This window comes from Heterodontus francisci, chromosome 18 (genome assembly GCF_036365525.1).
Source record: "Heterodontus francisci isolate sHetFra1 chromosome 18, sHetFra1.hap1, whole genome shotgun sequence".
NCBI classification, from domain to species: Eukaryota; Metazoa; Chordata; class Chondrichthyes; order Heterodontiformes; family Heterodontidae; genus Heterodontus; species Heterodontus francisci.
Genome location: NC_090388.1, coordinates 14400596 through 14426868, shown reverse-complemented (window position 1 = coordinate 14426868; position 26273 = coordinate 14400596). Strand labels below are relative to the sequence as shown.

Genomic DNA, 26273 nt, shown 5'->3' with positions numbered 1-26273 from the left:
AATTTGAAGTTTGAAACACTGCTTTATTTGGAAAATCTGCTATGGCGTTATTTTGCAGTCTAAACTTAAAAACACAGTCAGTAAAACATGTCTTCAAGTAGCAAATATCAAAATTGGATATTGTTTTCAGGGAGAGAAAGATAAGCAAAGGAGATATGCAAAAGATTAAAGTTTGTGTAAGGAGCTGGTGTTAAATCTTTTGTTGCAAGAATGTTAAATAACTTTTTCTTTAGTTTTTGGTTTTATTACAGTCATTTGAAAAGGCACCTGAAGAAAAATGGCATAATCTACCTATCTTTTAAAAAAAGCATGTGCTATTCTGTTCTGTGTGTAGTTAATAAGTATTATAAGTTAATAAGTCTGAATTAAATTAATACTGTTAAGGTTAACTAACCTGTTAAGTTGAGGAAAACTTTTAAATGTTCATTGACGTGAACCGGAATTTGGAATCATCTTGGTCGTATAAAATCCTTGGACTAGAAATCTTACAAAAGATGCTAAAAGTTTGGAAACAATCGGAGTTTAATATAAAATGCTGTCTTTCCTGATGGAGATGGTTTCCTTTGAAGTTGATAATGTTAAAGATTGTTGTTTTAAAATCCTAAGGATACCAAAAAAATTTTTTAAATGGAGTTTAGTTCTTTTCGATAAGGAAAAAAAAAAAGGGTTACGTAAAATGACGCAGCTGAGAATGCTTTGCTCCGCCCCCTTGGAGACAAGCAAAGAAATTAACCTTGCTGCAGCTATCTTTAGCAATGAGACAAAAGTGCTTGAGAAGGAGAAATAGTTGCAAGCACTTCTGTCTTTATTGTTAAAAAAAAATGCAATATCACCAAGACTGGGCAGAAGAAATTGGAATCGATAAACAAAATTAAATTGATATGAGTGGTCATTTAAAGCATTCAAAGGGAAATTTACTGTTATTTGAATTTGGAATAATCCGAGATGTCAAAAATCCAGTTTAATTTGGCAACTTATTTAAGCAATTAAATTGTCATCCAAGGTTAAAAAAAACAATATACAGTAATGCCTGGAATCAAACAGAAATGTTTGATTTCTGTTTTAAGGAATTATGAATATCAATTGTAAAGGTTCTCCAGGGCTCAAAATGAAATAGAATTATAATTAATTGGAATTGGCAATCAGATCTGGCTGATGCAAAAGCTAATAAAAAGGAATTTTGGGGATAAACAAATAGTGAAATTAGAATTCAAACAGCTAAGTTAATATAGTGTGAAATTTCCAAGAAGCCTAGAATTTTCCAGTGAAAGTCAGGAAAGTGTAGACAAGACTGGCAATTGATAGTTTTCTCTTGCCTATGAGTTTTTTTTTTAATAAAAAGAGCTACATTTGAAAGTCTGGCCATAACCTGAGATATCAGGACCCTGCAGGGGGAGGTAAGCAAAGATCTGACAGACAGACATCAGTGCCCCCCTCTCCCCACCACTGACATTTGATCTTTTGATAAGATCACCCGAGTTCAGAATGTTTGGCATGATCTTGTGATACCAATTTAAGTGTGCAGATGCGATTTGTTACATGTAGAGCAACTGAACTAATGACAGGAAGGGTGATGAGACTGCCAAGGTATGTCGTAGCAGGTAGCGAGGAAGTAGGACCCACGAGAGAAAGGGTTAAAAGATTTGTGAAGGAGCTGTGCAAACCACTGCATGAGCTGAGGCAGGAGATTCTATAGACACAGACATGAAAGAGGAACAGACAAAGGTGCCTGTTGTGGGAGACAAAGTAATGGTAAAGGGAAGGGCCGATGGAAACACTGGAACCCAACTGAAGGTATATAAAGACAACAGCAAATGACAGACTCTGAAATAAACACCACCTGGTACTCGAAGATACTGGGAATGGAAGAAAACATGTTAGAGAATGGAATGTTCGGGGGATTGGGAGTGGTGATGTTAACAGAGTCTGGGTGGTATTCAAATGGATCACCACTCAGGCACGAGCGCAGCGTGCTCAGATGCAAATCCGACGGCAGCACAGACACTGACTTGACGAGATAGAAATGATACGATTATAAAAGACACAGCTATTAGCCCATGAACATTAGAGCATTTTTGGCCCACACAGGAGAGGAAATGAGTAGACCAGGAACTAACACCTGGTGACGACCAGGTCATTTTGTTTAAATCCCCAGATTAAAACACCCAAAGCGATGAAACCACAGTGGGCACTTCGACTCTGGGAACTCGGCACCACTGAAGCTACAACAAACACAGGGGGAATGCAATTACATGAATTATGGGGCTGTCTAATTTCACTGATAGTACATGTATCCCAGCAGCCAAGGACTGGAGTAGAGATAAAGCTTATTTTAATGCATGGTTACAAGTCCACTCAGGAAAAGATAGAGTAGGCATACAGTGCTCCACTGATGCAACAAGAGTCAGCTGCATCTGACGAAGTGAAACAAAAAAACCTGGACTACCTATAGAAAGGGGGTGAGATTATGAGGTGGGTGATGTTTTCCTCCCCCTCCGACACCACACCCCATAATAACCACCACCCAACCCAAGAAATTGCCGTGCCCCACAATCACTAAAGGACCAGAGAATGGAATTGTACTTTTTAACGAAGGCAAAATATTACATGACAATGTTAAACATGGGATTCTGCCTGTCCTGATCAATATCTTGGGAATACAAATGCTGGAATATTGTACAGAACAGGCAAGAAATATTGTATAGTGTATTAAATAAGGTTATAATGCAGCAGGCTGCCGATACCATGGGTGCCACTAGATTTCGAGGATAGGATCAGCTTTATAGAAAATAAAGGGGAATAGTTAATGATGTTGCTACCGGATTCAATACCAGTACCTCCATAGTAAACTCACTGGCCATACAAGGTCTAAAATGAAAAGGTGGAATGACTTAAAAAGGAGTAATGAAGGAACTCAGAGCAGAGAAAAATCAGGAGAATCAGGCCAATCTGGGAGAGGAGGGCATGGGAATACAATTAGATGGAATTACGATATTAGAAGCCCATGCCAAAACCAATCACCTCATTGATAGAGAAAAGGAAGATGCCAGGAAGCTAAGGCAGGGACAACTCTGTCACGCTTACGGCTTGTGGATGGTGGGACAGACACGACACAGCCTCAATCAGATCCGGGGGGGGGGGGGGGGGGGAAAAAAAAAAAAAAAAAAAAAGGAAAAACAAAAAAAAAGTGCCAGATTGGATAGACAGCCCACATCTGGCTTGGCTAGCCTAGAGAAAAAGGGACACTGGACAATTGTACTCTGAAAGGACTTACCGGAGTATACCCAGTGATCCCAGAAGGTGAAATGGGCAAAGCTACGGGAGTGGGAACAGTCCTGATGATCCCAATAGTCACACGGGACTCAGGGCCATTTCCCCATTACCAACTGGAAAATATTGGGGTCATATGGGGCAACACCTCCCTCCACTACTATTTAACTGAAACCTCTGCCATACTCAGAAACAATACACTATATGGAACCTCCCTCATGGGATGCAAGCAAGGGGGAACATTACAGTATGTCCTCACCCAGTGGGGCAGGGAGAATTGGATGAATGTGGGTTCAATCAAACCGATGGTTGTGTCATAGAAATCATACCTGCCCATATACATGTCGCCAGAACAGGCTATGGAGGTAAAGGAAAATATTGCATCTCCACCACAAAGTTCCTACCATTACAATGACCTGCAACATCCTATCCCACATCCAAACTTTTGCTTTACGCCTTTACGACCAGTCACTATAGGACAAGCTCGAATCACTCAGGTTCAGCGCAGAGATACCAAAATCATTAACGTCACTGATCATGACCACCTGCAGGATTATGAGGAGCCAGAAAAGGCCCCCATCCCACACTTGGCCAAAGTATTAAGAGAATGAAGGCCCAGGGTGGGTCAATCCATTAAGCTTTACCACCAACTGCAGACAAAAATCAAAAAAACTGGAGAAAGATACTGATGCAGAATTGCAGAACCAGAGTTGGTGGAAGATGATTTGGGACTGGGGGATAAATGTGAACATTCACCCCCAGATTCAGATAGTATCACACGTACTGGTAGGGATACAGTTGATCCTGGCCATAACATGGGGCATACTGGCCTGCCGATCATGCAGGAAATATGTACAACGAAAGAGGATAAAAACCAAGGCAAAGGGAAGAAAAGTGATTTGCCTGTCCGGAGGACAGTCAGTTGAATCACCTCAATTTGATCTAGAATGACTGGAATTCCTGAAGTCACATGACTGGCCAGCACGTCTGAGGCAGGGAATACTTAAAAGAGAAAAGGGGGGTAACGAGTAGTGTCGGTTAAGGAGACTAGGGCTAGTCTCCTACCGAAAGGGGGGATTGTTGAAGTGTATTCCAGGGCAGAGGCACCTGCAATAAATACTACGTGAATAACTAAACATAAAATTCTAGCTAGCAATGAAATGTTTGCAGGGCATCATGGGACTCGGCTAACTTGACCACATTCCTTACAAGGGATGATTCACATAAATTCAGCAGAGTCTAATCAAGTGGCCTCTAGCAGATGCCTTCATGAAACGTCGACAAAGATGGAATGCTGACAAAGTCACCAGCCTGTAACAAGGTTAAAGATAAGATGTTATGTATACATAAGGCCCAAGGATGGTGAAGCAGGGGATCTGAAAGACATCATGTACGCATGAGTAACCCCTAGCTGTCCAAGAGCATGAGCTGACCATGCAGTCCCCCAATGTATAATAATTCATTTCATTGCTTTTACTAATCAATGTATATAATTTATAATCACTGATTGGACTATGTCCAGCCGGGATGGGCTGAGTAACAGTTTGAAACTGTATAAGTACTGATGATTTTCCTTTGTTCGGTGGAGAGGAATCTGGATTACCCAGTGACCTGCTCCCCACCAGCGTAACCCAATAAACTGTTTGACGTTTGGAGCAGACCCGAGTGTCGAGTGATTCTTTCAGATTCATTCCCACTAACAGCATTATTAAAACATTTACCCCATGTCGTCCCCACAGGCGTGGGTGTAACATAATCCAAGACCAGCACTTTCTTCCCATACTTGGCAGCTTCCTGTGAAGTAATAATGAGAGTGTGAGAGACATGAATGAGATGTAGCCACATTCTAAAAGGAAATCTCTTCAGCACATGAAATAGATTTACACAACATAAATAAGAGCAGTAACAGGCCATTTAGCCCTTTGAGCCCACTCCACCATTCAATAAGATCATGGAAGGTCTTCCACCTCAAATCCAGCTTCCTGCTCTATCCTCATTGCAACCAAAAATCTATTGGCCCCTGCCTTGAATATACTCTGAGCATTCATAGTCCTCTGGGAGAACATTCCCAAGATTCACAACCCTTTAAAGGGAAGAAATCTCATCTCAGTCCTAAATGGTGGATCCTTTATTGAAATTGTGACCCCCTAGTTCTAGATTCCCCAGCCAGGGGCAACATTTTCTCAGCACCTATCCTGTCAAGCCCCTTCAGAGAATTATATAAACTCAATTTGATCAGCTTATGTTTCTGAACTCCAGAAAACATGGGCCTAGTCTACTCAAACTCTCCTTATTGCCAATCCTCTCATCCCTGAGCAAAATCGAGTGAACCTTTGTTAAATTTTCTCTAGGGCAGGTATGTACTTCCTTAGGTGAGATGACCAAAAGGTACAAACAGTACTCTAGGTGTGGCCTCATCAATGCCCCATAATATTAAGACTATAATTTCCACTTAGTTTTTACAAATGGCACAGAGATTACTGAAACTGGATTTTAAAAAGGTTTATATACTAGAGACTTTTAGATTTAGTGCCCATTAAAAGGAAAAAGGACATGAATTTATATAATTTTTCATAACCTTCCTAAAGTGCTTTACAATGAAGTAATTTTGAAGTGAGGTCACTGTTGTAATTTAAACTGTGATAGCCAATTTGCACACAGCAAGATCCCACAAATGACAAACCAGACAGATAATCTGCATTTAGTGATATCGGTTGAGGGATAGATGTTTGCCAGTAAACTGGGGGGGAAATCCCCTATGGGATCTTACATCCAGAGACACCTCGGTTTAATGACTCACCTGAAAGATGGCATCTCGGACAATGCAGCACTCCCTCAGTACAGTACTGGAGTGTCAGCCTATATTTTGAGCTCAGGTCTTTAGAATGGGACTTGAACTCACAACCTACTGACTCGGAAGCAAGTGTGGAACCAAATTGACCTCCACCTGTAACCTGTTAAACCACTTCCAGATGTAGGTTCTTATTTCAGATTTCCAGTTCTATTTCTTCAAATACTATGCACCTTATTTGTATTTGCTGGAGTGAATAATTTTGCATCTAGCAAATATCAAATCAAAGAAAAAAGGGGTGGGGACTGCAAATATGAAGTAAAAACAGGTCAATCTTTCAGGAACTGCTTCCAGTGCCAGGAAGGGGAACCAGCAGGCACAAAGTAAAAATAACTGGCAAAAAAGGCAGGGAGGAGGGAGGGGGAAAACAAGAGAACTTTTTTTAAAAGTTAATGAGGAACCAGATTCATCAGAAACTTCCAAAAAGAAATTGGATCTCTACTTAAAAGGAAATATTTGCAGTGGTATGGGCAAGAGTGGGGACTAATGGTACAGCTCTTTCAGAGTCAGTACAGGCATGATGGGCCAAATGGCCTCATTCTGCCTGGAGATTCTAGATGTAGATCCTTGATCAGAAACTTGTGCTGTGAACAATAGGACATTTAAATCATTGTGGGGTGCCAATGTTGGGCACCAACTCATGGCAATACAGCAGAATTGATCACGATCCTGGCTAAATAGCTGTTGGGGCTGTTCCATAGGGTGTGAATCCCAAGCCAAAGAAAAGGAGTGGCTTCAGTGGTAGTTTCAAGGCCAGCTCATAGCCATCATCATCATAAACTACCATGTTGCTCAGGTCTTGTGCACAGTGGGCATGGAAAAGGAACCCACTGGATGTCAGTGTGCAGCTCTGCTCTCCCAGCACAAAAGGACCTCTCCAGAGATTAGGGTGCTGGCTCAATTCTACATTCTGCTGGTTTCTATGTTCATTGCCCTGGACAGGAGCACCATCAAGAAACACAAAACAATTGAGAAATGTGTCCTTAAATTTGTGTCACTCAAACACATGGGGAAGGAGGTGAAATTCAACTTGGCCACAGAGGACGAGGGATGACAGTAATACCAACAACTTACATATACAGAATGTTTTCACAGTGGTAAAATATCCCAAGGCAGTTCACAGGAATATTAGGAGGCAAGTATTGAGATAGCAGGACATAACCAAAAGCTTGGCCAATGAGATAGGTTTTAAGGAGTGTCTTAAAGGAGGAGCAAGAGGTAGCAAGGAATTCCAGAGCTTAGGACCTAGGCAACTGAAAACACAGCCAATGGCAGCACAATTAAAAATCAGGGATGCACAAGAGGAAAGAATTAAATAAATGCAGATATCAGAAGGTTGTGGGGCTGGAGGAGATTGAGATAGGGAGGCTTGAGGCTATGGAAAAATTTGAAAAACAAGGATGAGAATATTGAATTTAAAAAAAGTGCCATTGCCTGACAATGAGACAAAGTAAGTCAGGGGTGATGGGTGAGCAGGACTTGATGCAAATTAGGACAAGGGCAGCAGAGTTTTGGATGGCCTCAAGTTTAGGGAGGGTGGAAGATGAAGGGCCAGCCAGGAGAGCATTGGAAATCAAGTCTATAGGTGTATCTGCTGCCAATCATATGCAACCTCCACTGCCCCCCAGCCCAAATACAACATTCATTTTCATTAAAGTCAATGGACTTGAAAATTGTAGGGAGAGAAAAAAAAGAGGACAACAGATGCCAGAAGAGATACTGCCCATTTTGTGTTCTTGCCCGAATCAAGTTTCACCCCTCAAATTCCGAGTAAAAGCACTTTTGCCTTGTGGCAAAAAAGATTTAGCAAAATTTTTTTTTTTTTAATTTTCATCAACATTTAGTTGAAGTTGTGATGGCCCACGAATTGCTTCCTCCCAATTATTTCTGCATTCTCCCCCCACCCCCAAAGGCCCAGTGATCCTGTGTGAATGAATATGCAGAATCAGTTCCATACTCTGAAACACTGACTGCACACTCACTTTCACAAGAAGCCTTTCTGACCCACTACAGGCCTTCAGTGTGGTCACTTCTACACCATTGCACAGAACTGTACCTTTGAAGCAGCCAGTCCCCCAGAGCCCCCTCCAATGACGATTAGATCGTAGTCATAGGGTCCCTTCGTTTCATTGACTTCATTCATCGCCAGCAAATTGTGAAGCTTGCTTTCTTAGTCAGCCTGTAAGGAAGGGAAGAAAGTCAAGTACAACACTTCTTTGCTAATCAGTTTTCTAACAGAGTGAGTACAGGAATAGTCACCTTTGGATTTCAGTTTGTGAAGGGGTTAGTTATGTACCTTACTGATTGAGAGTACAATTTATTTCAGTAAGGGTGGTCACTCCCTCTCCTGCCAACCCCCACAGCCTTAAGAGATCTTTTGATACCGTTAGGGCTGAAAACACGTGATTTGGGCTTGTGTTTACTACTCCCGTATCGGTCGGTGTTTAAAGAAAAACCATACATCTGCATGTCTTGGTCTACAGAACCTTACTTCCTGCTATAGCATAGCTACCCAACATGTGTCAGTTTCGGGTTGGGTCTCTCCTCCAGGTTCAGCAGTCAGGGTCGGGCTGGACGCAGACAGTGCTGCCTTGCTCAAGGAGGAACGTTCTGCAGGAATACCCTGTTGCCAGAATGGAGGATCACAACATTTGGACAAGGCATGTTTGATATTCGCTCTTTTTCTTTTGGGCCTCCTTATCTCGAGAGACAATGGATACGCGCCTGGAAGTGGTCAGTGGTTTGTGAAGCAGTGCCTGGAGTGGCTATAAAGGCCAATTCTAGAGTGACAGGCTTTTCCACAGGTGCTGCAGAGAAATTTGTTTGTCGGGGCTGTTGCACAGTTGGCTCTCCCCTTGCGCCTCTGTCTTTTTTCCTGCCAACTACTAAGTCTCTCTGACTCGCGACATTTTAGCCCTGTCTTTATGGCTGCCTGCCAGCTCTGGCGAACGCTGGCAACTGACTTCCACGACTTGTGATCAATGTCACAGGATTTCATGTCGCATTTGCAGACGTCTTTATAGCGGAGACATGGACGGCCGATGGGTCTGATACCAGTGGCGAGCTCGCTGTACAATGTGTCTTTGGGGATCCTGCCATCTTCCATGCGGCTCACATGGCCTAGCACCGCTGACTCAGTAGTGTGTACAAGCTGGGGATGTTGGCCGCCTCGAGGACTTGTGTTGGAGATACGGTCCTGCCACCTGATGCCAAGTATTCTCCGGAGGCAGCGAAGATGGAATGAATTGAGACGTCACTCTTGGCTGACATACATTGTCCAGGCCTATTTATTACAGTAGTCAGGTTGGGGAAAAAACAACAAAAGGACTCGGGCCGGGCTTCAATTTCATACCCGAGCAGGCCTTTACTTACTGCTATATTTGTCATATTTTTGCATTATAAATTCACATGTAATCACTTTCATTACCTCACTGACTACACAAAAAAAAACTGCATGGAGACATCCTGTGCTCGTGAAAAGCACTATATAAATGTAGGACTTCTTTCCCCACCCCCCCCCCCCCCCCCCCACCACCCCACCTTTCCATATTCCAATTTATAGCATTACAATCACACCCTATCAGTGGGAGCACTGCAGCACTTTAATTTTGCATCTCCCAGACACAGCCTGCAGAAAAATATGTTCAAACTCACCACTTCTCAAATTACCATGTTTTGCTATTGTATATAAAAAAAAATAAAGCATTATATATAAAAGAAAAATCTGTATGGTTTCACAATAAAGGATTGAAGTACATTGATGCACCCTGGTCCAATTATCCCCCATCTCTAACCTTACTTGGTCTTGACTTCATGTCTACACCACCATAGGAAATTGTTTCTACCAATCAGAATTGCGCACGAGGTGGTCATTTGACCCATTGCACCTCTGAAAAGAGCTATCCAATTAGTTCCACTTCATGCTCTTCCCCAAAGTCCTGCAAATGCTTGCTTTTTAAGCATTTATCCAGTTCCCTTTTGAAAGTTCTACTGAATCTTGCACCACCCAGACAATCCATTACTAATAACTTGCTGCATTACAAAACCCTCATCTCCATCTAGCCCTTTCCCAATTGCCTTAACCAGATGTCCTCTGGTTACCAACCCACTGGTCACAGTATAACGGAGGAGAAACTGATTCCTATCAAAACCCTTCATTTTACATAGTTTGATATAATTTGGGCAAAATAAAAGTGCATTTACACATAAGTCCATGAAAAATGTTTTTCTCCTGCCTACCAATACTAAACTGATACAGAATAAATCTAAAGTTAACCTAACCCCAGAGTGAGAGCCCCTCCTCCAGCCTGATGTCCCTCCACTTTGATCAAGCCAGATCAGCCCTGATGGTGGAGTTGGGCTGTATTTACATTATAATTGTAGGGTGCCTGTGCTCCTTCACATTGCTTTTATTAGCACAGCATAAAATACACTATATAAAAGTCAGTACTTGTAACAAAGACTCGTCGAAAGTAAAATTTAAAAAAAGTTGTAAATCGGAAGGAAAATACCATGGAAGTAATTCTAACAGGTGATGATGCAAAATGCCACACCACCACATCAGATGATCCTATTAGAAAATGGAAAGGAAACTTAAGCAGACTGTAGGTGGGGGGGGGGGGGGGGGGGGGGTGAGAGGACTGTGCAGAGAAGAGGAATGAAGGAGAGGGAAGTGGAGATCACCTAGCTAGTATGCATTTTCAAAAAGTAATGAGAAGTAAAGAAAAATGAGAGATCAATTCTTTATTGATCTATTATGAAAATAGACATAAAAATCAATCCACCTTTCGAACAAAGAGTGGCTCAGAGGATTAATAATTCAAGCCAGGTCTGTATTTTCTTCGCAAACTGAGAACATAGTTATATCAGTGATCCATTACAGGAACTGAATACTCATTCCCACGCAAACTGCAGGTCATTGGAGAACACTCATTGTGAGTTTCCTAATCAAGGATCTCATTTCACAATAGAATTATTGCAGAAATCACCACTAGGTGTGTCTGAGAAATTATATACACAGCATTTTTCATTTCAAATTAAGCTCTAACTAAATAATGCTGCATTTAAAAAAAAAAAGGAAAAAGCCCAAAAATACCTTGGAAGGTAACTTAAAGCACAGTCCGAACAAAACAAGTTAAATCCTTATTTTTTAAAAAAAAGGATAAAAACTCTACCTGTCTGCATTTTTCACTGCTCATGGGCTTTTGTATTTGTCAGTACTTTTGTCCTCAGTCAGATTTCACATGGGACATCCTTCATCTGAATATTAAGCTGTAGCCAAATCACATGCGGATATTACAATATTCAAATTACCTCTTCAAATCATACACAATGAGGGTCATTTGGCATAGAGTGGGCAATAGAGAGCATGCATCCAGTTATACATCTCTAATTCCATTGAAGTCAATGCGGGAAAAGGAGATGTAAAACATGCTGATTCATTATCAATTGTTTTACACAATCAAATTAAAGGCTCTTTGAATGAATGCACACAGCACTTATAACAAGATAGATGAATTGATGGCACAAATAGAAATAAGCGGGTCTGATTCCCTATCCATTAGGAGATGTGGTTGCAAGATGACCAAGGCTGGGAATTGAATATTCAGGGATACTTGACATTTTAGAAGATTAGAGAGAAGGGAAAAGGAGGTGGGTAACTATTAGTAAAGGAGAATCAACACTATGGAACATGCAGGAAAGTGGAGTGGAGGACAAGATCAGATCAGCCCAGCCATGATCTGATTGAATGGCAGAGTAGGCTTGAGGGGCTGTGTTATGTTCAAAGTCAAGCTCTACCTTGTGTGGAAGGCAAAAATGGGATTTATACTCATATGGGACAATTTTAACTTAACTCACTGGGTGGAAACCCAGGTGATTAGGTGGAATGCTGATTTTACACTCTACCCAATATTACTTGCTGGTTTCACTAGAGTGCAAAATTGAGCAGGGCATAAAACCAACATTACACCCAATCCTGTCAATTTCCTGACCAATGGGACAGGTTAAAATTGCACCCATTGGGCGAGTGGCTGGCAAACGACGAAAGGCAACATGAGGAAGAACTACTTTTATGCAGAATGATTAGGATCTGGAATGCACTGCCTGAAAAGGGGCAGTGGAGGCAGATTCAATTATAGCTTTTAAAAAAAAAAAGGGGGGGGGGGGGGGAAAAAAGAGAGAAAGAGAAGAGGAACAGCACCCAAAGGGCAAAAAAATTGCAGGGCTACAGGAAAAAGTAGGAGTGTAGGACTAGCTTGAGATATGCTGATAGCCAGCATGGACAGGTCAGGCCGAATGGCCTCCTTCTCTGTTGTAACCACCCGGATTGTGAAATTTCCCCACCCAGCATTGACCTCCCAACCACATGATATGCCCACAGAGGCTGCCTGTGCCTGCAAAGGCAAAATGCCAGCCTACAGTCTCAGTATCTGCCCTGTAGCAACATTCTGCTTTGTCATTCTCAATTGAGGAAGTGCAGATTACTGCTAGAGTTAAATACAGATATGCAATTCTGCATGCAACTACGTCCTTAAATTCAACACTTCTCCCTGGCAGCACATCGTGGGCTTGTACGAGGCCATTCAAATAATATCCATTTTTATTAGATGTGTATAAAAAGATACTTCTTTAACCCCGGCTCTATTATTTTTGGTCGCTTGTTTCATTGAAGGGAAGGGAGCAGGCAGCACAGATGTGTGTAGATAATTTCATCTAATTAAGTCAGTCAGATATGAAACATCTTGACATGTGAATGAACAGCCTGCCCAGTTATGACCTGTAATACAAGTCTGCATGAGATACGTTTACGGTGGATCTCAAGTTACAGGATTTTACACTGGTCAAAAAGAAAAAAATGGGCAAACTGGCAGAGAACGTAAAGATTTCCTACATCCACACAACTCTTCAACACAGAGTCTTTGATTGACAATACTAGAGAGAATAATAGATGTCCGCAGCTGCACACACGAGGCAAACTGTACTCATTTAGATTCGGAATCCCTTGCATTTTTCCAATCGCATGTTAATTAATCGGTTCTAAAAACACAACCTATACTCGAAAGTCCACGTGAATCACGCTCCGCTTTTCATTCCACTTTTCGCAAAATGAAACCCGCTTTGTCGATTTATTCAAGATTCTTCAGGAACAAGAAATACAAAAACAAAACATCTGATACGACCAACATTCATTCAATTCCTGCTCCATCGCCCGAGCTGGTCCTAAAAAGGCTTGAACATTTCTACAAGTCTGACTCCTACCTGCAGACTTCTGTCGGTCTCTTTTACATACAGGATTCTAACGAACACATTCAGCACAATCCCAGTCCGCACACAGCTACAAGCTCTGCTCTACCCTTTCCACTGACGAAATAAAGACGAGTTATCAGTAGCCTATACCGTCTTTCGACATAATGTCGCAACCACGGAGGAGGAGTCTCTGTTCATAATCATTACGTTCCAACCCTTCAGAGATTAAAGACGGTTTAGTCATACAATGGAAGCTAATTCAGATTGGGCAGGGCCAGATACAATTTAACTGCTGGGATTACTGGCAAATTGAAAGCAGAGAAAATGAAGGTTGAATGAATCAGCAGAATTCCTCAAGTAACCTCATGAATCATCCTATGCTTGGAGTGTTGTCAATGCTTCAAATCCCAAATAAGTGAGTTTTTATTTTATTTTCAGACTACAGATGGACCTGGTTTTAACCCAGTGCAAGTAGATGATATTTGAGTGAGACAAAGGCTCACCCAGTATTTAGTCTCAGACCTGTATCTGGGGAGACCCATGTTCAGCTGGCTGATCAGAGTTCAGTCTTAGGCGGGCCCTCAGGAATGAGGATGATTTTCTTCCACTCTAGGTTTGTGGGGCCTTAGGTGACTGAATAGTCCAATTCTGGATCGGCACACGCTGTCACAGGTGGTGTCTGGTGAGGCGAGTGAATGGGATGCTCGAATTTCCGAACGCTCCTTCCGCTGTTTGCACTTGGCCACTGCCTGGGCATGTCGCCGTTGTTCGAACTGGCTGGCACCTTCGCGGATGCTTCTTCTCCATTTTGGGCGAATCTCGGACAAGAGATTCCCACGAATCAGTGGAGATGTCACATTTTTTCAGGGAGGCCTCTTTCCTACATCCCAGTGCTCGCCCATCTACATTGGCTCCTGGTTCACCAACATCCCGATTTACAAATTCTCATCCTCATGTTCAAATCCCACCGCAGCCTTGCCGGTCCCTATCTCTGCAATGTCGTCCAGCCCTGGACTTTTGTGCATCCTTCTATTTTCTTCCACCATTGGTGTACGTGCTTTCAGCCATCTAGGTCCTAAGCTCTGGAATTCCCTTCTTAAACCTCTCTGTCTCTCTTCTTTAAGACTCATTTTATAACATACCTCTTTGATCAAGTGTTTAACCATCTATCCTGCTTTGTCTCATCTGATTATGCTCCTGCGAAGTGCCTGGGGACACTTTCTTCTGTTAAAGACACTCGATAAAGGAAAGTTGTTGTTGTGAAGCCTCTGCAAAATTCTCCAGCCTTAAGTTGCTGCTCTCAGCCACCACTCTTCCAACAGTCCCATGGCACCATCCCCTGCAATCGCAGGAGGTGTAATACCTGCCCATTTACCTCCTCTCTCCTCACTATCCCAGGCCCCAAACACTCCTTTCAGGTGAAGCAGCGATATACTTGTACTTCTTTCAATGTAGTATACTGTATTCGCTGCTCACAATGTGGTCTCCTCTACATTGGGGAGACCAAACGCAGACTGGGTGACCGCTTTGCAGAACACCTCCGCTCAGTCCGCAAGCAGGACCCTGAGCTTCCGGTTGCTTGCCATTTCAACACTACCCCCTGCTCTCATGCTCACATCTCTGTCCTGGGATTGCTGCAATGCTCCAGTGAACATCAACGCAAGCTCGAGGAACAGCATCTCATTTACCGATTAGGCACACTACAGCCTGCCGGACTGAACATTGAGTTCAATAATTTCAGAGCATGATGGGCCCCCCATTTTACTTTTATTTTTAGTTATTTTTTCTTTTTTACATTTTTTACAACCTTTTTTTTATGTTTATTTCATTTCATCTTAGTTTGTTCAGTTTGCTTACCCACTTTTTTTTTTCATGTTTGTACTTGCTGCTGTTCAACCTTCAGTCCGTTAACACCCTATCTGTACTAATGCTTCCTCTTTCAACACACCATTAACATATTGTTTGCCTTTGCTCCATGACCTTCTGGTCAGCTATTCTGTGACCTTGTCCAATCTACACCTTCTCCTTTGTTATCTCTTGCCCCACCCCCACCTCACTTGCTTATAACCTTTGACATTTCTAATATTTGTCAGTTCCGAAGAAGGGTCACTGACCTGAAACGTTAACTCTGCTTCTCTTTCCATAGATGCTGCCAGATCTGCTGAGTGGTTCCAGCATTTGTTGTTTTTATTTCACTCTTCCAACTGTGTTCCTCTCTCTCTCCCTCTCCTCACACTACAGTCAGTGGTAAAGTCTTAATCTATCTGAAACAGCCTCCCCAAACCACCACCTCACCGCACCCCTCCCACCCCCCACCCCCCCACCCCCACCTTGCCACATCTCCCCACCTTAAAAAGCTTCCTTAAAACCTACCTCTTCAGCTGCAGTTTTTGCCACCACACACCTTCCTGTTCTGCTTGAGTCTGACTCCAATGAGAATTACCTCAGGTGCTTTATACAGCACCTTCAGTGCATGGAATTGTTACTAGTGCAAGCTCTTGACATCAGAACCTGGCAACCAGTACAAATCTGATCTTAAAGGCCTTTATTGTTCACTGTTTTGCAGCTATACATGTAACTTGGTATTTGAGTTTTGTATCCTCTGAACTGCATTATAAAAATGTGTATACAATTCAGGATTCTGCTGTGGTAATCACAACAGTTTTATCACCTAACATCAGATTGTTTGTTTCTTTTGTGTCAGTGAAGAGATGAGAGCTCCCTCTCAAAATCCCTCCACCTCTCTACCTCCCTTCCTCCTTTAAGACATTCCTTAAAAGACACTCCTTAAAACTTACCTCTTCACAAGAATTAATATCTCCTTACTTGGCACGGTATCGATTTAAAAAAAAAAATAATGCTTCCTGTCAAGTATTTTGAGATGTTTTACAACTCATGGCTGACCTCCCACATTCTACCCTCTGTAAACTTGAGGCCATCCAAAACTCTGCTATCCGTATCCTTATTCACACCAAGTCCCGTTCCACCAACAACCCTAAGCTCGCTGACCTACACTGGTTCCCAGTCAAGCAATTTTAAAATTCTCTTCCTTGTTTTCAAATCCCTTCATGGCCTCACCCTTCCTTATCTCTGTAACCTCCTCCAGCTCCACAACCCTCCAAGATAGAGATAGCTGTGCTCCTCTAACTCTGACCTCTTGAGCATCCCTGATTTTAATTTTTCCAACACTGGTGGCCAGGCCTTCAGCTGCCTAGATCATAAGCTCTGGAATTCCTTCCCTAAACCTCTCCACCTCTCTGTCCTACTTTACAACCTAACCTTTTGACCAAGCCTTTGGTCATCTACCCTAATATCACCTAATGTGGCTCTGTGTCAAATTGTGTTTGATGAAGCTGCTGTAAAGAGCCTTGGGATGTTTTACTATGTTAACACACTATATAAATACAAGTTGTTGTTCAATAATGCACAAAGTAGACAAAAACATCTAAAATGAAGCGGGTTTTATATTGTCATTATGCTTTTGTAATATTAGTTTTTCTATTTATAAGTGTTTATTCCAAGTGCACAGCTGCTTTACTTTCTCGGGGCTGGGTGCACCAACAGGTCAAAAGTGTCAGCAAGCTGCTCCCTGAAGGATTTGGCTGCCTGCCAGAGTCACGATGACAGTGCAAAAATCCACAGTGAATTCCTACTCCAGCAAACAAACGCAACTACTTCTGCATGCATGAGCACTGAGACGCTTGTGTTCAGCCATCAATCAATCCTGATCAGATAGCAAACCAAAACTTCAAACATTTTCTTTTTTGGCAAGGGAATAAGGTCCTGAATATCAATGCGAGGGGGTGAAGAGTGCATGAGGTCAGTGGGCAGAAGGGTCAGTTGAGCGGTTTCGTTGGCACCTGCCTGCCTGTCCAATGCGTGAGGAAACTGGGCTAGTCTCTTCCTTGGTTCAGGCTCCTTGCCAGGGTCAGACCCCACAAGTAGACCCAACATGCGCCCTTGGAAAGGTCGGTATGCCTCATTGCTCAGTGTGCCTATCAGTTGCCTCTGATATGCCGAATCCAGGCTGGGACCATGAACACAAGTTCTCTGGCATCCACCTCTAGGTGGAAGCTCTGCCTCTTACAAGGCAATGCAAAAACTGTGGAGACCTGAATTGAATAGCAACTTGCATTTATATAGCAGCTTTAATGTAGTAACATGTCCCGCAGCTTTTCATAGGAACATTATCAAACAAAGTTTCATATCGGGACACATAAGTAAATACTAGGTGACCAAAAGCTTGATTAAAAAGGTAGATTTTTAGGAGCGTCTGAAAGGAGGAGACAGAGGTAGCGAGGTGGTGAGGTTTAGGGAGGGAATTCCAGAGCTTAGGGCCCAAGCGGCTAAAGGCAAGACCATCAATTGAGGAGCAAAGGAAATCGGGGATACACAAGGGGGCAGAACTGGAGGAGCACCGAGATCTCAGAGGGATTGTAGGGCTGGGATAAAATAAAAACAAGAAATGCTGGAATCACTCAGCAGGTCTGGCAGCATCTGTGGAAAGAGAAGCAGAGTTAACGTTTCGGGTCAGTGACCCTTCATCCGATGTACAATATACAAACTGGGTGGTTTTATTTTAATTTTAAAAAGTCAACAGATGAAACTCTCCGCCGAACAAATCGATGAAGGGTCACTGACCCGAAACGTTAACTCTGCTTCTCTTTCCACAGATGCTGCCAGACCTGCTGAGCGGTTCCAGCATTTCTTGTTTTTATTTCAGATTTCCAGCATCCGCAGTATTTTGCTTTTATATTATTGTAGGGCTGGGAGGCGGTTACAGATTGGGAGGGGTGAGGCCAAGGAGCAACTTGAACAAATTTTAAATTGAGGTGTTGTCAGACTGAGAGCCAACAAACTGGGTTTCCTTAGGATTTCCACTGGTCTCTTGCCAAAGTTCCTTCATGAGTCAGATAGAACCCACATGGAATTTCAGGATCCAAGTCTGCAACTTGCTTTTCACATCAATGACGTGAGGTCACATCAATGTCCGGCCAAAATCAATGTCATTCAGTGAAGTGATCACTTGATACCAACAAACAAACAAATTTGCATTTAGATAGCAACTTTGATGTCCTCATATCCTAAAGCACTTCACAGCCAATGACCTACTATTTGAAGTGTAATCACTACTGAAATGTGGGGAAACGCAGTAGCCAATTTGTGCATAGTAAGATTCAACAAACAGCAATGTGATCAATGAGCAGAGCAACAATAAAGAAACTAAAGTTGGTCCACATTTTGATGGTGCCACAGATGATTGCACATGTAAAAAGAAACTGAAGGCTCTGTTTTCCTTAGTCATGCCAAGTAATCATAGCTCCAGGAGAGAATTCCTTGTTGCTGCACACACATTGTTAATTCACAATAAACACATTTAATTAGAGGATGTGGGTTCTTGATTAAGTTGGATGAGTGAGCCTTTTTTTTAATCATCACCCATCACCAATGTCCCATACTGGCATAGGCACCATGAATATTAAAATATTAACAGCCCTCATTGATATCAATGACACAGGTAGAAGGAGGGATGAGGTCCTGTAACAAGAATTTAGGGAGCTCGGTAGCAGATTAAAAAGCAGGGCTTCAAAGATTGTAATCTCTGGATTACTCCAGTGCCACATGCTAGTGAGTATAGGAATAGGAGGATAGAGCAGATGAATGCGTGACTGAAGACATGGTACAGGAGGGAGGGCTTTAGTTTCCTGGATCACTGGGTCTGTTTCTGGCAAAGGTGGGACCTGTACAAGTTGGAGGGGTTGCACCTGAACCAGAATGGCACCAACATCCTTGCTGGGAAGTTTGCTAGTGCTGTTGGGGAGGGGTTTAAACTAATTTGGCAGGGGAATGGGATACAGAGTGGAAGTACAGTAGGGGGTGATGTACAGTCAAATATAGAAGTGAAATTAAGTCAGTCTGGAAGGCAAAGCAAATATAGACCGGTTGAGGCACAAGTGAAAAATGCAAGGCTGGATTACATCTATTTTAACGCAAGGAGTCTTACTAGTAAGGCAGATGAATTGAGGGTGTTGATTAACACATGGGAATATGATATTATTGCTATCACAGAGACATGGTTGAGGGAAGGGCAGGACTGGCGGCTCAATATTCCAGCAGATAAAATCTTCAGGCGTTACAGGAGGGGTGTAAAAGAGGAGGTGGTACTGCACTACTGATCAAGGAGGGATGATATCTTAGAAAGTTCCTCAAATGAGGCCATATGGGTAGAACTTAAAAATAAAAAAGGGCAATCACTTGTCAGGCCTCCAAATAGTCAGGGAGAGATGGAGGTGCAGATATGTAGGCAAATCTCAGAGAGGTGTAAAAATAATAGGGTAATAATAGTAGGGGGTTACAACTTCCCTAATATCAACTGGGATAGTCTTAGTGCAAAAGGCTTAAAGGGAGCAGAATTCTTAAAGTGCATACAGGAGAGCTTTTTAAGCCAGTACGTAGAAAGTCCTACAAGAGAAGGGGCGGCATTGGACCTAATCCAGGGAATGAAGCCGGACAAGTGGTAGAAGTGTCAGTGGGGGAGCATTTTGGGGATAGTGACCATAACTCTCTAAGATTTAAGGTAGTTATGGAAAAAGACAAAGATGGACCAGAAATAAAGGTACTGAATTGGGGGAAGGCCGATTTCAATATGATAAAACAGGATCTGGCCAGAGTGGACTGGGAGCAGATACTTGCAGGGAAGTCTACATCAGACCAGTGGGAGACATTCCAAAAGGAAATAATGAGAGTTCAGGACCAACATGTTCCGTAAAGGTGAAGGGTAGGACCAACAAGTCAAGGGAACCCTGGATGTCAAGGGATATAGAGGATTGGATAAGAGAAAAAAAATGGAGGCTTATGGCAGATTCAGAGGGCTGAAAACAGCGGAGGCCCTAGAGAAGTATAGAAAGTGTCGGGAGGTATTTAAAAAAGTAATTAGGAGAGCAAAGGGGGGGCTGACAAAACACTTCCGGACAAGATAAAAGAAAATCCCAAGGTGTTTTTGAAGCATATTAAGGGCAAGAGGATAACCAGGGAAAGAGTAGGGCCCATTAGGGACCAAAGTGGCAATCTGTATGTGGAGCCAAAGGACGTAGGTGAGGTTTTAAATGATTACTTTTCATCTGTGTTCACTCTGGAGCAGGACGACGTAGGTGTAGAGATCAGGGAGGGGGATTGTAATATACTTGAGCAAATTAGCATTGAAAGGGAGGAGGTATTAACGGTTTAAACCGGCTTAAAAGTGGTTAAAGCCCCAGGCCCAGATGAGATGTAACCCAGGCTGTTATGTGAGGCAAGGGAGGAGATAGCAGGGGCTCTGACACAAATTTTCAAATCCTCTCTGGCCACAGGACAGGTGCCAGAGGACTGGAGGATAGCAAATTTGGTACCATTATTCAAGAAGGGTGGCAGGGATAAACCAGTTAATTACAGGGTGGTGAGTCTAACATCAGTGGTAGGAAAATTATTGGAAAAATTCCGAGGGACAGGATTAATCTCAGCTTGAAGAGGCAGGGATTAATCAAGGATAGTCAGCATGGCTTTGTCAGGGGGAGTTCATGTCTAACTAACTTGAGTGAATTTTTCGAGGAGGTGACTAGATGTGTAGATGAGGGTAAAGCAGTTGATGTAGTTTACATGGACTTCAGTAAGGCTTTTGATAAAGTCCCACATGGGAGATTGGTTAAGAAGGTAAGAGCCCATGGGATCCAGGGCAATTTGGCAAATTTGATCCACAATTGGCTTAGTGGCAGGGGGCAAAGGGTGATGGTCGAGGGTTGTTTTTGTGACTGGAAGCCTGTGACCCGTGATGTACTGCAGGGATCGGTGCTGGGACCCTTGCTGTTTGTAGTGTACTGCAATGATTTAGAAATGAATATAGGAGGTATGATCAGTAAGTTCGCAGATGACACAAAAATTGGTGATGTCATAAATAGTGAGGAGGGAAGCCTTAGATTACAGGACGATATAGATGGGCTGGTAAAATGGACAGAGCAGTGGCAAATGGAATTTAATCCTGAGAAGTGTGAAGTGATGCATTTTAGGAGGATAAACAAGGCAAGGAAATATACAATGGGTGGTAGTACCATATGAAGTACAGAGGGTCAGAGGGACCTTGGTGTATTTGTCCATAGATCACTGAAGGCAGCAGCACAGGTAGATCAGGTGGTTAGGAAGGCATATGGGATACTTGCCTTTATTAGCCGAAGCATAGAATATAAGAGCAGGGAGGTTATGATGGAGCTGTATAAAATGCTAGTTAGGCCACAGCTGGAGTATTGTGTGCAGTTCTGGTCGCCACACTATAGGAAGGATGTGATTGCACTGGAGAGGGTGCAGAGGAGAGTCACCAGGATGTTGCCTGGGCTGGAACATTTCAGCTATGAAGAGAGACTGGATAGGCTAGGGTTGTTTTCCTTGGAGCAGAGAAGGCTGAGGGGGGACCTGATTGAGGTATACAAAATTATGAGGGGTATAGATAGGATAGTTAGGAAGAAACTTTTTACCTTAGCGGAGGTGTCAATGACTAGGGGGCATAGATTTAAGGTAAGGGACAGGAGGTTTAGAGGGGATTTGAGGAAAAGATTTTCACCCAGTGGGTGGCTGGAATCTGGAACACACTGCCTAAAGGGGTGGTAGAGGCAGGAACCCTCACAACATTTAAGAAGTATTTAGATGAGCACTTGAAATGCCGTAGCATACAAGCCTCACATCAAGTGCTGGAAAATGGGATTAGAATAGATAGGTGCTTGATGGCCAGCACAGATACCATGGGCTGAAGGGCCTGTTTCTGTGCTGTATAACTCTGCGACTCTATGGCTATATTAACCAGGGGCTGGATTTTCAAAGCGGGTTGGAAACCTGACACCTTGATGAATTCTGGGTCCTGACCCCACACTTCAGCTGCATTGCTCCTGCGATGCGATCTTTGAATGCTAATGCCTTAATTGGGCAGGAGGTGAGCTCGATGCCCAATTAGAAGCACCAAGTGCCTCCAGGAGGTGAGAACTGCCTGCCTGGCGCCATTGGCAAAGGCAGGCGACAGCCATGTTGGGGACTGCCGCTGCCTTGCCATCGAGAGCAGGCAGCGTATGAAAGGGCCAGGTAGGTAACGATGACGGAAAGTGGCCATGGATGCCAAGTGGAGGTGCAGCACTCAACCTGGCACTAGTTGGCCCCTCAAATTTAATCTCACCATACATGGAAACAAACTCGCTTTTGCCCTGCAGCGACCCCAACAGCTGTACACTAACGAGTACCGGATTGGTCGGAATTGCCAAAATATGATTTAAACATTGCCTTCTCGAACACCCTGGCCCCTTAACAAGCTCCGAAAGGAGCCCTAATGAGCTGTTAATTGGCAGCGAGTGTGTTCCCTCCCCCCTACCACCAAACACAACTTTGAAACTTCAAAACTGTCCCAGAGGCGTTGGGATCCTAACCCTCCAGAACCATGACGCCTGACCTCTGAAATTCCAGCTCCAGGTGTCATTTCTTCATGTAAGATTCTGGCCAGTGAGTGTTAGCGAGTTATTCAAAACATTACAGCTGAACCTGATCATAGGAGAGGGCCATTCAGTTAGATCACAGCCAATCTGTATCTCAACCCCATTTACCCACCTTCGTTCCATAACCCTGGCTACTCTTACCTAACAAAAATCTATCAATCTCAGTCTTGAAATCTCCAATTGCCCCCAGCATCCACTGCCTTCTGGGGGAGTGTGTATACGGCCTTATCGAGAGATGTATTGCCAGCAATTCGGACTTTCTTTCTTGCTTGGCCACCTTCATCCATCTCCATTGACACCTTCCTTAACTTCTCTTCATCTCTAAGTCACCCCCGAAGCATTGATTCAGCGACCCTCATTCTTCGGGAAACGGATGCCTGCGTTACCACCTTCCTTGATCTGGGTGATGATTTTCAGCCTCTCGACGATGGTGTAAGATTTTCTCTTTCGTGATTCAGTAAACTTGATTTCACGTTGATCGTTGTGAGTATCAGTGCACGTTTGACCCTGATTTATACCAAGAAAAATGGTGCCTTAATTAGTCACTAGGCTGCCATCTCATTGGCAAGTTCTCAATCATTTGTGGAGTATTGAAATGTCAACAATGTTTTGAAATACATTCTGAAATTATAAATTTATGTGAAATTTTTGAGGTCCATGATGGACCTGCATTATACCGAGTTCCATGGTACTTAAATGACTAGGTCTCAGATTTCTAATCCTGACCATCCAACCACTGTTTGAACACGAGTGCGTTATTCAGTTATTGAAAGGTTACTGAACTGTATCAAAGGACATTCAGAATCTTACCAGTTTGGTCAAGCTCCAAAAGCAGAAAAAAAAATTAAAGACTCGTATCAAACAAAGCAGTGTTGGCAGAGTTTCAAGCAGACTTGAAAAGTTTGCAACAGACTAACTACAATGTAATGGGTTCAATGTTCTCTATTGCTAAGTTGCAACAAATGATATCCGTGGTCAGGCTAAGCATCTGAAGAATATGGGAGCTCGTTCACTTCAAGTCGAAACAACTTGCATGAGAATAATGTCGCCGTCTTGTCTTACACTGTGCTTCTTCAATGAGAAAGTAAAGCAAGTATTGTTATACCCTTTGAGCCTACTGGATGTGTGTACTGCAAATTTCACTCCCTAAGTGTTCCTCACACGAAGAAAGAATTTCAGGACACAGAGACTGAGAACTGACATCAGGCAAGATGGGGAAAGAGGAAAAGAGGGGTAGGGGAGGGGTTTGGTGAAAGCTTAGTGAAAGGTCTTAAGGAGGATTCAACTGATAAAGGAGGTGACAAGGCAGAGGTGCTGAGGGAAGAGACTTCAGTGCACAGGGACACTGAGGGCAGTTTTTACTTGCGGAATGCTGGAGCAGGGCGGTTTTCCCAGACACTGTGGAGTTTTAACTCCAGAGCATGTAACTTTTGTCCTGACAGTTTCCCCGCACAGAAGTCAGCCTGATTGGCAGGCTTGGCTTCCAGTTGGGCAGGGAGCTCTCCAGAGGAGGCCACAGGACCAGGTAGGTCCAATCCCTGACCTCGAGAAGCAGGTGGGGAGAGGAAGTCAGATCCCGAAGGGGAATCCAGGAATGGGTGGGTTTGTATGAAGGGGGGGAGGTCTGATAGCAAGGGAGTTTTGGGGGGGTGGGGGGGAGGCACCAGGAGGAATCACTCCTGCCCCTCCAGGTCCAGAAAGGCACGTGTCTTCTCCCCAAGGCTACTCTAGTCTCACTGAGGCTCCTGGGTTTCCCAAGGCCCTGGAAACTCAGACGCTGATTATATCCGAGTGTTCTAGCCTCATTAACATGGTTAAAATGCCAACTCACCTTCTGGCTGGCTGCCCCTTGTCCCACCTCAGTAAGACCCTGAAGTTGGTGGGGGTTGAAGTCGGCTTCCTGACCTACCAGGAATTTTTGCCCATTGAACCGCAAACCCTCCCCACCCACACCCAATCCCACCTCCCCACGCATGTTAAAATTCCCCCCACCCCCCCCCCCCCCCACCGCAGAGGCTAAAAGAGCACTTGCTACAGGTGGAGTAAAGGAATAAATAGTAGCCTTTGTTGGAGTGAAGGTGCTTACAATGAAAAACAACCAGTGGAGATTGCTGAGGTACAGTGGGGCAAAACGATAGGGGTGTTTGAGAGGAAAGGACAATAATCTACAAATTACTTCACTTGGTCCCTTGGCAGAAATTGAGAAGCTGCTGGCGAGCTGCCTTCTTGAATGTAACTGAGTAGCTAGCTTGGCCATTTCAGAGGGAAGTTAAGAGTCAACCACATTGGAGTCACATACAGGCGAGACCAGGTAAGGACAATAGATTTCCTTCCCTGAAGCACAAGTAGTTTCATAATCACCATTGCTGATAATGGCTTTTTATTCCAGATTTATTTACTGAACTGAATTTAATTTCCCCAGCTGCTGTGGTGGGATTTGAACTCTTACTTCCGCATCATTAGCCCAGGCCTCTGGATCAGATGGGGAGAAGGAAGTTGAGTTTCGGGAACTCAGTGAACAGTAAAATCGAACAGAGTATAAAACCAGCGTCCGACCCGATGTTACCCTGTTCCCGTTGGCGGCGTTAGATTAAAATTGAGGTTAGGTTGCAGGGCAGTTGAAAGTAGGGGATGATGTGATGAAAGCTCCAGGCATATGACCAACCAGAGATGGCAGCCTTAGTGTGAATTGGCCCACCAATAAGCATGTTAATTGTTTTACCTTTGTAACATACCTGAACACAGTAACTACGGGAACTTTTACTGGGGACGATGACTGGATTGTTCCAGGTGTCTGCTGGGACTTTTGACTGCAAGTCATCCATCTCACTTTAACTGAGGGCATCGATCATTCCACTCTCTTTGCTTGTGGCTGTGTTGATGTTCTGGACTCTCTGTTGCTGGTTTTTATTGCAATGGCTGTCACCTTGTGTAAAATCATAAACAGATCTGTTTAGTGCTTAACCTGACCAGTGCTTCCAGATTTGTCCCAAACGTTAGTGCAGATGACTGTCGTTTCCTGTTTCCAGCTACTGCTGTGTCAGCCTGTGGGTAGCACACTCGCCTCTTGAGTTAAAAGGTTGTGTGCTCAAGTCTCACTAGAGACTTGAGCACATAATCCAGGCTGACACTCCAAGGCGGTACTGAGGAAGTGCTGCACTCTTGGAGGTTCTGTCCTTTGGATGAGATGTTAAACTGAGGCCCCATCTGATGTAAAAGATCCCATGGCGCTATTTCAATGAAGAGCAGGGGAGTTGTCCCTGGTGTCCTGGCCATTCTCACACTACGGGGGGAATTTTATGGAGGCAATGGGGGCATCAGCCATTGGCTGGAGAGTCGACGAAAGACTCGCGTTGCCTCCTTTGGGGAAGGCCTGCCATATCACAAACAAATCGGGC

At 43.5% G+C, this 26273-nt stretch overlaps 1 protein-coding gene across 2 annotated transcripts in view; it reads right to left on the bottom strand.

Moving 5' to 3' along the window:
- LOC137379467 (thioredoxin reductase 1, cytoplasmic-like) overlaps positions 1 to 13510 on the bottom strand; it is a 44147-nt gene extending 30637 nt beyond the window's left edge. Inside the window, exons 1-4 of one of the 2 annotated variants that reach the window (XM_068050326.1) lie at positions 13382 to 13510; positions 11296 to 11392; positions 8178 to 8300; positions 4992 to 5064 (exon numbers count right to left, since the gene is read on the bottom strand). In XM_068050326.1, the coding sequence (XP_067906427.1) occupies positions 4992 to 5064; positions 8178 to 8264 (160 nt within the window). In that variant the 5' untranslated portion in view covers positions 8265 to 8300; positions 11296 to 11392; positions 13382 to 13510. The remainder of the gene's footprint in view (positions 1 to 4991; positions 5065 to 8177; positions 8301 to 11295; positions 11393 to 13381) is intronic. The other variant, XM_068050325.1, reaches the window with a different exon arrangement.
- Between the last annotated feature and the right edge of the window lie 12763 nt (positions 13511 to 26273).